Genomic DNA, 17,907 nt, shown 5'->3' on the forward strand with positions numbered 1-17,907 from the left:
GTAATAAATAAAGTTTTAAGTAATTAGAAATTTTAAAGTGTAATTGTTTTTCCTCTTATCTTTACAGAGGGGAAGGGAAACTGCCAACGTGTGTTGCCACAGGAAGCCCCATCACTGAGTATCAGTTCTGGATGTGCAACGTGTGCAAGCACTGTGTCCTGGCCCAGGAGATAAGTAACTACAACTTCTGTCCCTTGTGCCACAGTTCAGTGGGATGAAGAAGTGACAAACCACATATAATTGAAGTGTTTATATAGTAAGGTTGACTCCATGTGTTTTATATGAAAATCAGCATCATTATTTCAGTTGTATTTTCATACAAATTATATATATGTAAAATACGTAATGTATACATACATGTGTAAAAATGCAACTATTAAATAATGATGCTGGTTTTCATATAAAATGTATGGAAATCAGCTGAATTGTCCACCTGTTTTGTCTATCAATCTATCTTGTGATACTATGGAAATATTCCAAATATGAAATTTCTTCTCACAGTGTCAGGGTTAATAATTCATTAAAAATCTTGGCAGGGAGAGATGGGGGAAGCATAGGAATGGGGCACAGTTGAATTTAGGGAATTGACATAACCTGTATTAGAAGTGGGTTAAACGATTTATAATACTGCAGTGAGCACTGTGTGTAGCGTGTTTAACTAAAAAAGCATTGAAAGGCTTCACTTCGTTTTCAAGTGAGAAGACATTTTAAGACTTTTTTTTTTTTTTTTTTTTTACAATTTGAATTATTACTGTAGCTTTTTATATAGCTTGTCCCTTTTAATCTACCCTTTTAGTTTCATTGAAGAAATGGCATTTGGCATTTACTCTTCATATTTTTGTACAGAACACTTGGCTCTATTTATAATGATATAAATTTATACAAAAACATCCCGTTTGTAGTTATGGTTTTAGTTGAAACATTGTCACCAAGCTAGACCCTTTATTTAAACAACTCTTGGGTTGTGGGGAGTGATTCTCAATATGCATCTGTTTTGACTTACTGTCATTAATTTGTAATCAGTAATGGGTATTTTCTTACCTGTTTTATGTAGCTAATAATGTTCTCCATTTATTTTTCATGAACTTAATGTCTCTCATTCTGTGGCCACAGGCCAGACTTCAGCAATATTTCATTAAAGGATTTGTGGAGTTTGGCTGGTATTTAGTAGATGCAATAAAGAGAAATATGCAGCATTGTTACTGTAGCTTCAATACTTAGGTTCCTTTTCAATGTGATATGTTTTTGATCCTTTAGAGATGTGTTAAGCTTGTCACAGGTTGAGAATCGGGAGCTGTGAGAAGAAATTTAGAGCGTAAATGAGTTCACAATAGATAGTGGGCTCCTGTGCCTGAATAAAAGGAAAAGACCACAAGTCGTAGAAGTCTCTGGCTGTGTCCATAGGCCTTGTGGGAAGTTACTTTGATATAATGGTTGCCTCCAAATACACTACCAAGCAGGCCATTCCAGAGGTCGTGAACAGAAAAGGTCACAAACCAAAAAAGGATGCTCGCGTCACATGGCTTATTGAGTCAGCTTGGAACACACCGTGAAGAACAAGGAGAAAGTGTTGACACAGATGAACAGCATTAGCGTAGGATGCTAGTGGGTGGACAGATTACAGTCCCTGATTGCTGAGTTATGTACTGTTCTTATGTCCTACTCTTACTTTGCCTCATCAGCATCCCCCAGATAGCGTGGCTAGAAAGAGGCCCAGAGTTGAGGTTTGAGCCAAGAGGCCCAAATCAGATGAAATGTGCCCGAGGCCAGTGAGGCACACCTGTTCCGTAGCGGAGGCAGGGTCACCTGGTCACAGCTGCAGGTGCCAAAGAGCCTGTTGAGCAGTCCTGGATTCTGTTGTATTTCTTGGGCAGAGGATGGATCAGAGTAAGTAACCAGTGGGTAACTGAATCAAGACATCACAGGAATTGGTACTTTACGTCTTATGCACATCTAGTGTGCTGGGAATGTTTAGTGCCTTATGGTTGCTTTCTGTATTTTGAGTGCCTCGTCAATATTAGATAGTCACACACATATGCTCTATTGTCTAACATGTCTCATAAGTCACTGATTTATCTAAGTTTACCACAGTGAATTTCATCTATCTCAACTGTTTTCTTCTGTGACAGAATAGAATATTCCCCCAAATCAGAAAATAACATCCTAACAAAATATCACAAGACTTTCTATTTTCAGCTATGAAACTATTCTCTGCTTCATCAGTGAGAGACGAATATTCAGGGATGTAGGGTCAAGGATTCCTGCAGGACTGCATGTTCGGAATTGTGGTTCTTGGTCCATGGTCTAATGCCCGAACAGCCCTTCTTTCCCTTTCCTTTCTCGTCCCAGGATCAGCAGAGAACTCAAAGTTAGATTGTCATTCTCTAGCCCTACTGTGACTTGTCGATTAAACTCCCATGTGCTTCAGTTCCAAAATCAGCTGTTGACTCCTCAAGCTTTTTCTAAGATATCTTTGGGAACTCTTTTGGAGCTTTCTCATTTGCCTCTGATCCTTGCCACCTGAGCCCTAGAATTTTTCCTCCAACTAATTATATCAGATAGCTCCTGAATGGTTATCACTACTTTTTGTTCAGTTTAATCCAGAAATCAGAATCTCCAAAAACAACCCCTCATACCATGTATACCTAATTATCACATATGTACATGTGCATGTGTGCATATATACTTACATACATACATGTACCCCCACATACATATTACACACACACACACAGACATATCTTTCCAACTATTGTAAAAGTTTGACTGTTTGGGATTTACATTTGTGGATGTTTTCGTGATCTGCCATAATGTTTTGGGGAGAGACTTTTGTCCTCCTTAAAATGTGCCAGAGAAAGACAGTATGAATTGACCCAAACGGTTTGATTCAACATGAAGAAAGTTTCAGGATAACAACACCAACAAATCCTCCCCTGATGAAGGGGGCAAAGAGAAGCAAAACTGTCTATAATAAAAAATACTTGGAGAGAATTTGGATAGACAGGATGAGGCAGTTTAAGGAGGACACAATGAGTGTTGTTCTCTTGTAATAAACTGACCCCGTAATACTCTTCTTTATCACAAAATTTGGCTTGAATTATGTTAAGTTTCAAAGTAGCATGATACATACACAATGGAATATTACTCAGCCATAAAAAGAATGAAACAGTGGCATCTGTAGCAACATGGATGGACCTAGAAATTATCATGTTAAGCCAAGTTAGTCAGACAGTGAGACACAGATGTCATATGCTATCACTTATATGTGGCAGGATACCATCAACTTCTTTGCCGAACAAATACTGACTCAGACTTTGAAAAAGCTGTGGTTTCCAAAGAACACAGGTTGGGGAGGGTGAGGAATGGAAATGCTGTAAAACTGGATTGTGATGATCAGTATACAACTATAAGTGTAATAAAATGCATTGAGTTTAAAAAAAAGTAGCATGGTAGGCCAAAGTATGGAGATGATGGTACTGACTGATAAACTACACAAAGTGTGCTAACAAGCAGTGTAGCATTGTAACCTACTATCATACGCAAATGCTAATTTTATTTTATATATGTGTAGTATATATATATATGTTTTTGCTAACATATACTTTGAAATTATCTTTTTGTTTTCTAAGAGCTGAGATTTTAGCTTTCGTGCGGCATTTATAGGGAAAAATGTGAAAATAATAAATGTTGAGGTAAAAATTGTATTTATCTATTTCCTTTATAACTTACAATTACATGGTATTTGTCTTATTTTGATTTAAAAGTTTTGGTGCAGGCTGGGCAGAAGGATACTGGGTTCCAGAGTGGATGAAAGGAGAAAGGGGCAGGGGATCCAACAGTTGTACAAGATCACTTTTGCTCTTGACAGGAAAACGACAAGTCAGTAACGTACACTAGGCAAAGGTCTGGATGTTGCAGTGAATTACCACTCCTTAGAGGTCAGTTATACAGAGCTCACGTTTTGAAATGGGGGGAAACTGTTGCCAGAGTCTTAATGGAAAAAATCGAGAGTCCAAACATTAGTTTCTGAAATGAAAAAAGCAATATTATGTTGCCCCCTACTGTCTATTCTTATTTCTTCAGTTCATTTTTTTAAAAGAAATTAACACTTGTTTTTGCATATAAAACTAACCTATGGTCATGGTAGAAAATTTCAAAAGTTTATAAAGATGAGAAAGTAAAGTAGTCTTTTTAACAAATAAAAGGCATTCAATTGTAAAGCAGACAAAGAGCTTAGAGTTACTACTTATGTAGTCATTTCTTATTTGGCATAGTCTAAATTTCTAGCTAGTAAAAATTTAGAGAAAAAGGAGATACGTCGACACACCCATTATAATAGCTAGAGTGGGAACGGACACGTGTTGGTGGAGCTATGGCGCAGCTGAAACCCTCACATAGTGTTGGTGGAAATGCAAAGTAGGACGCCCACTCTGGAAAAGGTGCGTTTTAAAGGTTCTCTATATATTCTGGAAATATATATGTACAGTGTGTGTAGGCAATTTATAAAATTAAATTAATATTACTTGGGGGGAGTATGCTATTTTATTAACATTTAAATTTAACCATCAATGAGCTCAAATATATGCTGGCCATATGTTCAGGTTTTTGAAATAGCAGCTGTAAGGGTGCAGTGTGTTAACACTGCATAATATATTAACAGTCAGAGAAAATCTGGGGGGTGTTGCGACTGTCTACCTTATACACTTAGTAGCACAAGGGTATGACAAGCCCTGCAAGTGGAGGAAAACCTCAGGGGTTCTCGGCTGCTGACAGAATCTCCCCTTGACTTCAGACTTAGGACAAACTGGGGAGTCTGTCAGTATACAAAACCACTGACTTTAAGACAGACTAGGAGTTCCCATCTTGGCGCAGTGGAAATAAATCCGACTGGGAACCATAAGGTTGCAGGTTCAATCCCTGGGTCTCGCTCAGTGGGGCTAAGGATCCAGCATTGCTGTGAACTATGGTGTAGGTCAGCAGCTGTAGCTCCAATTCAACCCCTAGCAAGAGCCAATTCAGATTGTGGGGGCCAGTCTGAAGTGAGCATGGTCGGCTGGAGGCTGGAAGTGTTGCAGCTCAAGTCCAGGATCTGCAGATTAGAGCAGCAGGCTAGAGACAGAATGGTTAGTGCATTCTTCTCAAATTGCTTGTTCCGAAACAAGTTCCCAAGACACTTTTCCCAAACAGAGTATTAATTGTTATTTATTTTTACTGCCCCAGTCAGTGACAGGGAGTCTTTACTGAGGCTCCACAGCCATGGGGCTCAGGCAGGAGGCTGCCCTGTGGGGGAAGGAAGAGCCCATGGAGAAGGCTTATTCAACTACTTGGGGTACAGGTTGTGGTGGTGGTTACATTTCTTGAGGCAGATGGGGTTGCAGGTGAACACGACACTCTCAGCAGGTCATCTTGTAGCTGTATTTTGGGGTGAGCTGGCTGAGGGAAGTCTTGATGCTGCCACCCTGCAGGCAAAGCCCCAAGTGCAGGTGGACTGTGTGGAAGACAGGCGAGAGTCAGAGAGGGACAGCAGCTGAGCCGGGTTCCAGCACCTCAGTCGCTGGGCAGGGCCCTCTAGTGTCCTGTAGATCAGAGCTTCTCAGGTGTGATGGAGACACCACGTCAGAATCCCTTGGATGGACACACCAGACCAAACCTGCTCCACAGAACCTCCATGTTTACATTCCTCATCCTTATCAGATATGTGATTTGCAAATATTTTCTCTCATTCTCTGGGTTATTTGTTGATAGTCTTTTGCTGCACAAAAGGTTTTAATTTTCATAAAGTCCAGTTTGTCTATTTTTCCTTTCACTGCCTGTCCTTTGGTGTCATACCCAAGAAAACATTGCCAAATTCAGTGTCATGAAGACTTTGCTTTATGTTTTCTTCTGAGAACTTAAAATTTTTAGCTCTTACATTTAGGTCTTTAATCCACCTTGGTTAATTTTTTAATGTGGCATTTAGGTCCATCTTCACTCTTTCCAATAAATGGTTTTTTCAGCACCATTTACTGAAAAGACTGTCTTTATGCAAATCCACACTGTTTTGATTACTGTTGCTTTGATAAGTTTTTAATTCAGTGTGAGTCCCAAACTTTATTCTTTTTCAAGATAGTGACACCATGGGATCCTTAACCCCCTAGGTCACCAGGGAATTCCTCAAGACTGTTTTGGCTATTTGGAATCCATCCCTTGGAATTTCTTATGAATTTTAGGATAGATTTTTATATTTCTGTAAAAATACCATTGGGATTTTGATAGGCATTCCATTGAATCTGTAAATTGCTTTAGTATGAACAAGGGATGTCTATTTATGGCTTTAATTTCCTTCATCAACAATTTGCAGTTTCATTATACAAGTCCTTCTCTCCTTGGTTAATTCCTATGTATTTTATTTTTTAAGGTAATTTTATTTTATTTATTATTAATATTATTTTTGCCTTTTAGGGCTGCATCCATGGCATATGGAGGGTCCCAGGCTAGGAACTAATCAGAGCTACAGCTGCCAGCCTACACCACAGCCACAGCAACGCAGTATCCGAGCTGCATCTGCGACTGCATCTGCGACCTACACCACAGCTCAAACCAACGCTGGATCCTTAACCCACTGAGCGAGGCCAGGGATCGAACCCACAACCTCATGGTTCCTAGTCGGATTCGTTCTGCTGAGCCACTACGGGAACTCCTAAACAGTTCAGTCAATTCCTATACTATTCTGGAGGTTTTAAAAGGTTGAGAAATTTGCAGTCTACGGCCTTGGAGTTAATAAAAGGTTGAGTCTGAAATAAGACTCACGACTATGGGACACTAAGCTCCTGGAATTTCAACACAAAATGTCTCAATGTAATCCAGCCGACTGAAAATACCGTCTAGAGGGCGGACGCAGAACCAGAAAAGTGCTGCGATAACAGTAACTCCACGGGCCGTTTAGCCATTCGTAAAACAAACCAAGGTCTTTTACGCTCCCAGCACGATCAGCCACTGCACCCCGCATCCTCCACCATTCGCTGTAACAACGGGCAAAGCTTCTTGCAACTTCTGACCACGGTCTTAGAAACCAGTCTGGAGCTGCCGATCTACTGCTTCTCTGGAAACGAGGCCAGCGGAAGCACCACTCATCAACAAAACCGCACTTTACAGAAGTGTCTCTGTCCGCACAAGTTTTAAAGTTTCTGAGCCCTCCGGGGGCGGTGTCACTGATCTCGCGAGAAGACGGGTCCGCGGAAGGTACAAACTTCCCCCCTGCTTGCTCCGAGGTTTTGCCTACGCGATAAATTCCGGGGTGGGGGAGTGGCCTTGTGGTGCTGCCTCTAGTCGCTCAGAAATCACCCTCAGTTCTACAAGGAAAGCTAGGTCTCCGACTACTATGGAAGGGCAGCAAGGGCAAGAAAGCCCCGTAACCCTCGCACGTGCCCAGGTCATTTCAAGAAAGGCGAATATGCGGAGGCCGAAGCACTGTACTCCGCTTACATTCGCCAGTGCGCCTGTGCGGGCTCCGAGGGAGCGGCGCCCTGGAGGTAAATATCGCGAGATGTGGGGGTGCGGGGTCTCCGCTAGGTGGGAGTAGCCTGGGTTGTCTGATCTCACCACTCAAGGGTACCTCGGGCATTCGTTTAGTTTCCCGAAGGGCGGTGAAGGGAGTATCCTGGCCCGCGGCCCCTCGCGTTCCTCTGGGACACCCACCGGGGAGTCAGAGCACGGGGGTACCGGCTGCCTTTCAGCTTGAGTGTCTTCATTCCTTGTTACTCTGATCCGGTCTTAGAGCGGATAGCGCTTTTCCAGCTGTCATTTTAACAAGTGGGGTATCTGCGACCTGGTGAGGGCGCGATGCCACGGGTGCCACGCTCGCGCACAAAGTACCGCGACTTCAACCACAGCATCACAGCAGGTGTTTTGTTTTTCACTAATGAAAATAAATTTAGTATGGAAATAGTATAATGGACCTCCAGGTAGCCATCACTGGGCTTAAACATTAGTTCATCCCGGACATAATATTATGCATCCATGGATGTTTCAGGATACATTGTTAGATATTAAGGATTTACAAGGACCTAACCTCGGCATTGGTATCACATATCAAATATCAAATATCCAGCTTTAGAGCTTTCCTGATTGATCCGTAAAATTCTTGCTTTGTTGGTTTGTTTTTAGCTGTTGGTTCCAGTTGGGATGCACATCAAATTCACTGTATAGGGCTCGCCTTCGTTTTTCTGCCTTGCAGTTGATTTGGTGAGGAAACCGAATCATGTGTCCCCAGAGTTTCCCCTATTTCGGATTTGCAGTATTCATCCCCCGATGTCATTTAATAGGGCCCTCTGCCTCCTACATGGCTTGTGAGTTGGTAGTTAAATCCTGAGGTTGACCCAATTCAGATGCAGAGTTGTGGTGAGAGTACTGTTAGAAGTGGTGCTGTGTACTTCCAACAGAGAGCGTGGAATGCCTGTCTTTTTTGTGATGTTAGCAACCTCACCTGCTAATACCTGCTTTCCCAAAGAATCTCAGATTGATGCTTGAAGGTGTAACATTTGCTGTGCTCCAAGTTTTGCTGTGGTTGTTCTTGTTGATGGTGTTGAGTGGTCGGATGAGAAGAGAGAACAAGGAGGGTTTGAATGAACAGCTTTTGACAGTTTCGTGTTGTCTGCATTATCACTCTCCTTTTCCCTCAAGGATTTGACTTTTCTTGACAGGATGTCAGCTTGTCTTATTCCGTTTTTGTTTGTTGTTTTTTTTTTTTTTTTTTTTTTTTTTTTTTTTTTTTGGTCTTTTCTAGGGCCATACCTGAAGCATATAGAGGTTTCCAGGTTAGAGGTGGAATTGGAGCTGTAGCCGTCAGCCTACACCAGGGCCACAGCAACGTGGGATCCGAGTCGCATCTGTGACCTACACCACAGCTCAGGGCAATGCCGATCCTTAACCCCACTGAGCAAGGCCAGGGATCGAACCTGCAATCTCATGGTTCCTAGTCAGATTCATTAACCATTGAGCCACCACGGGAACTCCAGCTTGTCTTATTAGTATGTAGCTTGAGATTCTTCTCCTGTTTGTTAAACTTACATAGGATTAAAGAGAAAATTAAATGACTTTTTCATTTCAATAATACCCTAGAATAATAGTTAATAGAAGTTTTGAAACAAGCAGTAAAATAGTATCACCCCCTGCGCCCCCCCAAAAATTATAACATTTTCTTTTAATATCTAAAAGTGCAGCCTTAGCCATAAACCCAATTTCCAAAAAAGTTAGTAAGCATAGAAAATGTAGTTTTCAGCTCTTGTTTCGAGTTCTAGAAATAAACTTATCTAGTAAGTTTAAATTTTTTTAATTTAAAAATTTTTATTGAAGTGTATTTGCTGTTCAATATGATGTGTACAGTATAGTGCTTGACAGTTTTAAAGCTTATAGTCCATTTGCAGATATTATAAAATACTGGCTATTATAAAATTGTCTAAAATATTGGCCATGTTGTACAATATATTCTTGTAGCCTATTTTATACCTAATATTTTGTACCTCTCGGTCCCCTACCCTTGTGGCTCCCCTCCGCCTTTCCCTCTCCTCAGCGGTAACCATTGGCTTTTTTCTTCTGTGTCTGTGAGTCTGCGTCTTTTTTGTTATAGTCACTAGTGTATTTTTAGATTAATCGAGTAGATTTCAAAAAGGATTCATCCACAGCAGGTATATTGATGCCGTCTAGTCTTGTTATTTTTCCTCCTTGGTGCATCTCAGTCTGAGAGTACAAATTTCTTGGGCGGCAAATGTAATTTCCGGCCCTTACGAGCATTGGGGGAAAAATCGTATATGGTTTAGTAGAAGGTTGCTCAGCATGCCTCTATGAACCTTCTAATTTCCTTATGGTTCTGAAATTCTTCTAGGAGCTCAAGGATAAACTGAATTCAGTCATTTCAAATTTCTTCCTTAAATATATCTTTTAGAGATTGTTTATTTTTAAAATAAGGGTCACTGAATCATTTCGAAACAGTATTCGCGATCTTTGCATGCCTGCCACTCTGAATGGTTTGTAACATTTTCTTTTTTTTTTTTTTTGCTATTTCTTTGGGCCGCTCCCGCGGCATATGGAGGTTCCCAGGCTAGGGGTCGAATCGAGCTGTAGCCACCGGCCTACGCCAGAGCCACAGCAATGCGGGATCCGAGCCGCGTCTGCAACCTACACCACAGCTCACGCAACGCCGATCATTAACCCACTGAGCAAGGTCAGGGACTGAACCCGCAACCTCATGGTTCCTAGTCGATTCGTTAACCACTGCGCCACGATGGGAACTCCAACATTTTCTTTTAATATCTAAAAGTGCAGCCTTAGCCATAAACCCAATTTCCAAATATTTTTTCTTTGCTAAATGTAGCAAGTGCAAAAAAAAAAAAAAAATCCACATTTAGATTAAGTAACTTGGTTACATCCCATTAAAATAAATACTATCATTGCAAAAATCTCAATGTTAAAAAAAAAATCGGCTTTAACTATTAGCGCATGTTTTTAAAGTATGAAACAGTTTCCATATGGAGAGTAGGCTTTTAGAATTTGTCGTAGTGAAATCTAATTCTAAATCTAACATTTGATGATTTTCTGATAATAAGACATTTATAACAACATTTTGAAGTATAGAAATTTAATGACTAAAACCTTTCTGAGTCCCAAGGCTGCATTTTTCTTAAAACTCTTTACCCTCAGGCAGGGTTCAGTTCCCACCCTGACAGAAGTAGGTGAATGGGCGTCTCCTCGTGTTCTCTAGGTTTTAACAGTGGTGCCAGTGGCATCAGAAGTGTCTGTGTGTCCCCTCTCTCAGTCCTAGCTCGCAGAAACAGACGTTTTCTAAAGTTGCAGTGGTTTCTCTCCATTGTTAGGAAACTTAAACTTGAAAGAGAGCCCTAGGCTGTGAGTAACCCACTGGCAGCAGCAGTTACAGTCCCTGTCTGAGACCCCAAGATCAAGGTGTTAAGAGAAATACCTTTTTTTTTTTTTTTTTTAAAGAGGAGTAACTTTTAGCAACACGGACTGCAGTCACAAATATTTTCTGAGAACAAGACTTTGCACTGTGGAGCAGAGCAAAGAATGACAGATGCGTTTAGCCTGCATCTTTCTTCCCTGTTCAAAGTTGAGACTCCCTTTGGAAAAAAAGAAAACAGAATCATCTCTGATATGGAGCAAAGCCTGTGATGGTCTCTGTGCAGATGATTTGTCCAGCCGAGGCTGTGTGTGTGTCCGTGTCCATCCGTCCTGTTGAGCTGGTGACTGGTCAGAGCTGCCTGCATAGGAAAAATAGGACCCCTCCTAGGAAAGTCTCCTGATTCAGAGCTCCTTGGGCAGCCTCTGAAGCCCTCAGCTGCAGAGCCCCAGTTGTGGGCTCGCCTTGATGAACTGCAATGGGAAGCCAGGCTGGCTTTGAGGCGGGGATACCTGCTGAGGCTGGAGCAGGGCAGTTCTGTCCCCAGAGAGCACTGCCTGGCGTCAGAGTGTTCAAGTTTCACTTAGAGGTAACGTCTCTTTACTGGTGGAAAATGATTTCAAATCTCATTGTTTTGAGATGATTTAAAAATTTGAGGATAAAATTGATGATTCACTTATGACATGTCCAGAGCAGGCTTGAACTTTGGGCTGGCTTTCCCTTGCTCAGTTCTATTTGGAGGTATCACCTTTGCCCCACTGGCGTGTGCTCAGAAAGTAAATAATCATTTTAATGTTATATTCGGCAAACAAGTTGACAGTGAACACAGGCTTTGAACACACAATAAAGTGAATGTACTTTGCCGATTGACATTGTCATGCCATAACCCTGCCTACATGAAAAAAAGCAGGTAAGAGGATTAAACAAAAATGGACTCCACTGCTTTATTTCCTTGCATTTTTTTTCCCCATCCACCCAATTCTTCCGTGTAGATACTGCAAGTCATAGGCTATGAAGTTTGACAATACCCAAAAGAGAAGGAAAGCAGAAAACGAGCGGAATTTGGCCACACGGTGTTTTTAATGTGAACTTTTTGTTTAAAGCAAATGCAGCCCTGAGGATTTGGCTACTGCATATAACAACAGGGGGCAAATCAAGTACTTCAGGGTTGATTTTTATGACGCCATGGACGACTACACCTCTGCCATAGAAGCCCAACCCGATTTTGAAGTTCCGTATTACAACAGAGGGTTGATACTGTATAGGCTGGGTAAGAATCCCCCCCCCCCTTTTGTCCTTGACTGTATTCTCTGCCTTCTGAGCTCTCAAATGTTGCAAAACTAACATCGTAGTGTGAAAGGTATTCGAAATTCAGGTTTAGAGGCTGGAACAAAGGCAGTGTACCTGCATTTATGTGAGGCTTTCAAGAGGTGTGAGCGACCACAGCAGAGTGCTGGGGTGGGAATTGGACCTGGGTGCCCGCGTGACAATGACCCCATTACTTGTGCCTGTTCATCCCCAACTGCGAAACGAGGGTAATGCGATGATCCCCTGTGACACTTTGCCGAGTGAAAGTCTTTGAAGGCCCACGAGACAATATAAAGTGAAGGACTTTTAGATTCTTGGATTTAAGGACCTGTAGGGACTGTTTCTCATTTAAAGTGTTAAAAAGAATATTGATTTCCTGTTTTTTTAATTTTACTATAAGTATAGAAAATAGGAGACAGGATTTTGTAGAAATGTGGTGATGATTTAGGCTATTTGTCTGTTCAGTCCCCATACGTACACCCATAACTCACTGTAAGTGTGTTTCTTCTGTAAGGGTTTGCAAAATTGCTGTGATACACACATCCCTTTACCATTACTAAGAGGAAAAAATTCCTTTAGCAGGAGTGGTTGAAAGCTTGTAAATTATAAAAGCGAAAGTATGTGTATCCAAACTTTGCTGTGAATAATATGTAGAAATACTCAGCTTTTTTTCTCTTTTCCTTTTTTTCTTTTTTTTTGGTTCTGGTACAGGATGCTTTGATGATGCTTTGGAAGATTTCAAGAAAGTATTAGACTTAAATCCTGGATTTCAAGATGCTATCTTGAGCTTAAAACAGACTATTCTAGACAAAGAAGAAAAGCAAAGAAGAAATTACTGAAAATTTTAACATAATTGTAATAGTCACTCATGGTTCTTGTGTGGCATCTCATTGCGTCTGATTGAAAGTGGGTGCTAAGCTCTTTTGATGTATATTTAATGTAAAGAGGTTCATGGCTTAGCACTGAAAGTGAAATGATGTATGTAAGGTAGTTAATTTTGGCTTGGGTAACTGTTGAATAGGCATGCTTTTATAAAGTGTAAATAAGTAATAACAATGTATAATTGTATATTATTCTTACAGTAAAATATTTAAAGAAATGTGAGGTATTTTCTTCAGTGGAACTATTTATTTTGCTGGGTTTTTATTCCCGACCTTTTATTTAAAATTTTTTACCTCCACAGAAAATTGGAAGCAAAACGCAATAAACACTTACAAAGTGTTCACTTTGATTCATCACCGCTTGTTAGCATGGCGTCACATTTGCTTTTTCACTATATTTAAATATATAACCTTTGCTGAACCATTTGAAAATAAGCTGCAGATATCACAATACTTTACCCCTAATATTTCAGCCTGCATTTTCTAAGAACAGAGACAGCCTTCTTTACAGCCACAATACCATTATGATACCTCATAAAAATCATAATTCTATAATATCATGCATACCCAGCCCATATTCAAATTCCCCAATTGTTTCCAAAATGTCTTGTATAGCTTTTTATTTCTAGGTCTGGAGTCAATCACGTTACATTGCATTTTGTTGTTAAGTCTCTTTGTGTCCTTTTAATCTGCAATAGTTCCCTGCCCATTTTCTCCCCATAGCATTCACTTTGAGAGCAAAGCTATTTTTATACAGCTGGCTAGAGACATATAACACTTGGACTTAAAAATAAACACATGTCTTACCTGAGAGCCATTGGAAAGAATTCATTTGCACTTGATTTTCTCTGGTGATCATTGATAAGGTAGGTTAAGATTTAAATATCAAACACAGTTTTCTGTCTCTGGATAATGACCGTAATTATTGCCATCAATCCACCACTACCGAGTAATCTCTATAAGCCAAGCGCTGTTCAAAGTCTATGTAATAAATTGTGAGTGCATTGGGGGGTGGTTGGAGAGGTGACGAAAAGCACTTAGTTAAATAGAAGGCTTTTTTAAAAAAATCTATTGTATTTGGGTGCTGCCAACAAACGATTAGGCTGTGATGAAGCTTTCAAGAACTGGGAAGAATTTGAAGAGAAAACAAGCCAGAGCCAGCCGTGTCTCACCTACGTTTTTTTTTTTTGGGCGGGGGAGTAGTTTATGGTTGAGATTTGGCTTTCAAAGATACAGATCCTGCACCTTGGGCTCTCCCAGACTAGTTTATTGTTGCTGTGGAAAAAGTATTCTGGGTGGAAATTGCCCTAATCAGGAGAAAAGAGTGTATTTGCCCAGTGTCTGCAGAGGACTCAGAGTGACTCCTGTGGCCTTCCCAGATCCCGTTACCATCATCAGCCTTAAAACTGGTCGGTTTTTTGAGTTTCAGTGATCTCATAAAGCAGAGGACATAATTGCCTTGTTTGTAGTTTATAAATAATGTCTGGCAAAATGCATGGAGAATTTGGGCTGCAGGTGAATGAATATTAAACGGAAATGAAACTTGAAACTGAAGGTCTCTATATTTCTGGAATGATTCACATTTTCCAATATGACTTATCTTTCTATTTGTTGGAAATGTCTTGAAAAAAATTTACAAAGTTGCATTAAAATGTAGAATTCCTCTTAAAAAAAAAAAAAAAAAAAAAGCAACGTCTCTAGACCTTGGGAAAGTTTAAAGCCAGTCTACCCAGAAAATCAAATTCTTAAAAAAATCCTTCAATAACTTTATTTTCCCTTGGCTTATATCCTCTTTTCTTTAGTCTTTTTCTTTTTTTAATTTAAAAAGGCTTTTAAAAAAAAAATCTTGACTGGGATCAGATGTACCATGAAAAAAAAAAACTTGTTAAAATTTGATTGGGTTTGTAGGGTTTTATTCAACATTTCTTCATCCTTTATCAGAAAAAAAAAGCTCACTGAAGTTCAGAAACAGCACTTGCTGATTTGGAATCCAGGCACTTATTTTTCTCAAGTTACCGAAAACAACTAAAGAATAATATATTTTCCTCTTTTATTTTCTTCAAAACTTCGGACATTACACATTCAGATTCTAAATTTCTGATTTAATAAAACCTTGCTATGTGCCTTTTAAAAAGATATTTTATGTTTGCCGTTGTTTATATTTCCCACATTATTGAGCTCTTTTTCTATTAGCAAAGTATCCACATTATATTGCTTTCCAGATTTTCTCTTGGTAAACAAGTCAGAAATTGTGGTTTGTTATAAGGTTTGTCCTTTACAAAGTAAGATAAGAGACAATACATGGATATAAATTACATTTGCGCTTAGAAAATGACTTTTAGCCATGGAGCTATTTGTCTTTTTCTGAAATTGGAAACTGAATGAAGCATAAGGACTTCCTTCATGGTAGCAAATTGCGGCCCGACTGCTGGATGAGCAAACTAAATGTCCACCTCAGCTTTTGGTCATACTCTTTTCCAGACTTTTGCTGGTTTTTCTGTCTTTCTCTGACCTCTGCCATTTCGCAGGTCTATGTCAGTGGGCAGGATGTATTTCGACCCTGCCACTCGGTGCAAATTGACTCTCTATTTCTACTGATACTCCTTTCAGTATCTCTATCTCTGTCAAGTCTCATTTCCCCAAGACAATGAACTCGAAGCTTCAAATTGTTTAACCCACATCTTGCCTAACAGCTTTGTCCTTGAAAATGTTTCTGCTAAGTGAAAAGCTGTGAAATGAAAAATATTTATGTTAATTTTAACTGGAAAAATTACGAATTCCACTTTAGCCCGAGATACCCACGTACTTTTTACAGCTAGAAACATCTATCGGTTGAGTGCTAAAAACAAGTTTAAGTAATAGTTTGAAATTACGTAATTACATTTACAACAGTTACATAAACTATAATGGCACGAAGGCTTCCTTTACTCATTTTTTTTCTTTCCGTGCCATTAAAAACAACCAGCTTTATTGAGATATAAAGCACACGATTTAATGGCTTTTTGGTATATTCAGAGTTTCTGTACCATTCTTAAAACCAATTTTGCAAGCTTTTTGGGTCTCATGGTTTTTTTCTTGCACGCCAACTGCGCTTAATGAAGTTATAACACAGAAAACCACTTTGGGGCAAATTAATGGCTAAACGTGAGAGTGTTTCAAAAGGCGCAACAGGACACGTACAGCACAGATGGAAGAGTCCTAAAAACTGCTGCCTTTTCTGGTTCCTTCCAAATAAGTAGCGTGATTCCAATTTGGCTTATGTGTTGTTCTCTGACTAGAAACGTGTGTGGAGTAAATGGGAGGCTCGTCGGAAGCTGCCCGAAGCTGTGATGGGCAACTTTCCTTTCTTAGAGCACACTTCTTTAACGTATTTGAGGGAACAGGTTATTTTAAAACACTAGTTATTGACAAGCATATGCTGTAACTTTCCATGAGCCTAGTGATGCGCTAACTGAACAGCTGGTACATAAGCTCAGTGTGTCATTTCAGTAGCTTTGAGATAAACACTTGTGATGGTGTTTTCTATATTTCTTTTTTTTTAATTATTATAGTTGATTTACAGTGTTCTGTCAACTTCTGCTGTACAACAAAGTGACCCAGTTACATATATATATGTATATATATATATACACACACACATTCTTTTTCTCGTATTATCTTCTATCATATTCTATCACGAGTGATTGGATATAGTTCCCCGTGCTAACCAGCAGGACCTCATTACTTATCCATCCTAAATGTAATGGTTTGCATTGTTTTCTATATTTCTTGACTATGTGACATCAAATTATGGTAAAGGGATTGCAGTTAAAAATGGCATTTAAGAGTGCCCTGTCGTGGCGCAGCAGAAATAAATCCAACTAGGAACCATGAGGTTTGCAGGTTCGATCCCTGGCCTCACTCAGTGGGTTCAGTTGCCGTGAGCTGTGGTATAGGTCACAGATGCGGCTCAGATCTGGTGTTGCTGTGGCTGTGGTGTAGGCTGGCAGCTGTAGCTTTGATTAGACCCCTAGCCTGGGAACTTTCATATGCCACGAGTGCAGCCCTAAAAAGCAAAAAAGAAAAAAAAAAATGGCATTTGAAGAGAAACAGAGGAGATACTGAGATTTGTTGCATTTCTCATGAAATATTAAGGGGACTTCAGAAAACACCATTTCATTCTTTACAAAAAGAAAAGAAGGATGAAAAATCTAAGTAAAACTTTTATTGGGAAAACAAAGCAATAATGGGTAAGATTAAAAAAACTTTTTTTTTTTTTTTGTCTTTTTGCTATTTCTTTGGCCGCTCCCGCGGCATATGGAGGTTCCCAGGCTAGGGGTCTAATCGGAGCTGTGGCCACCAGCCTACGCCAGAGCCCCAGCAACGCAGGATCCGAGCCGCGTCTGCAATGTACACCACAGCTCACGGCAACGCCGGATCGTTAACCCACTGAGCAAGGGCAGGGATCGAACCCGCAACCTCATGGTTCCTAGTCGGATTCGTTAACCACTGCGCCATGACGGGAACTCCTAAAAAAACTAATTTTACTTTTAAACATCACAGGAAGATAAAAGGACACATCCATATGGCAAAAGACAAGATTAAAAGAAGAAACCTCGGAGCTCCCATCGTGGCGCAGGGGTTAACGAATCCGACTAGGAACCATGAGGTTGCGGGTTCGATCCCTGGCCTTGCTCAGTGGGTTAAGGATCCGACGTTGCCGTGAGCTGTGGAGTGGGTTGCAGATGCAGCTCAGATCTGGCGTTGCTGTGGCTCTGGCATAGGCTGGCGGCTACAGCTCCGATTAGACCCCTAGCCTGGGAACCTCCATGTGCTGAGGGAAGTGGC

General features: G+C 40.3%; 2 protein-coding genes across 3 annotated transcripts in view; both read left to right on the forward strand.

Annotated features, from left to right (window-relative positions):
* The window catches only part of WDR35 (WD repeat domain 35), a 69,939-nt gene extending 56,641 nt beyond the window's left edge, over window positions 1-13,298 (forward strand). For both annotated transcript variants that reach the window (XM_021087811.1, XM_021087810.1), the window contains 3 exons: window positions 68-7,511; window positions 11,995-12,161; window positions 12,911-13,298. In XM_021087811.1, coding sequence (XP_020943470.1) covers window positions 68-218 — 151 coding nt within the window. In that variant the 3' untranslated portion in view covers window positions 219-7,511; window positions 11,995-12,161; window positions 12,911-13,298. The remainder of the gene's footprint in view (window positions 1-67; window positions 7,512-11,994; window positions 12,162-12,910) is intronic.
* On the forward strand, window positions 7,361-13,907 carry TTC32 (tetratricopeptide repeat domain 32). The gene is given in 4 exon segments (XM_003125338.3): window positions 7,361-7,409; window positions 7,412-7,511; window positions 11,995-12,161; window positions 12,911-13,907. Coding segments are annotated over 4 exon segments (444 nt in total). The 3' UTR covers window positions 13,039-13,907.

The sequence above is a fragment of the Sus scrofa genome, chromosome 3 (assembly GCF_000003025.6).
Source record: "Sus scrofa isolate TJ Tabasco breed Duroc chromosome 3, Sscrofa11.1, whole genome shotgun sequence".
NCBI classification, from domain to species: domain Eukaryota; kingdom Metazoa; phylum Chordata; class Mammalia; order Artiodactyla; family Suidae; genus Sus; species Sus scrofa.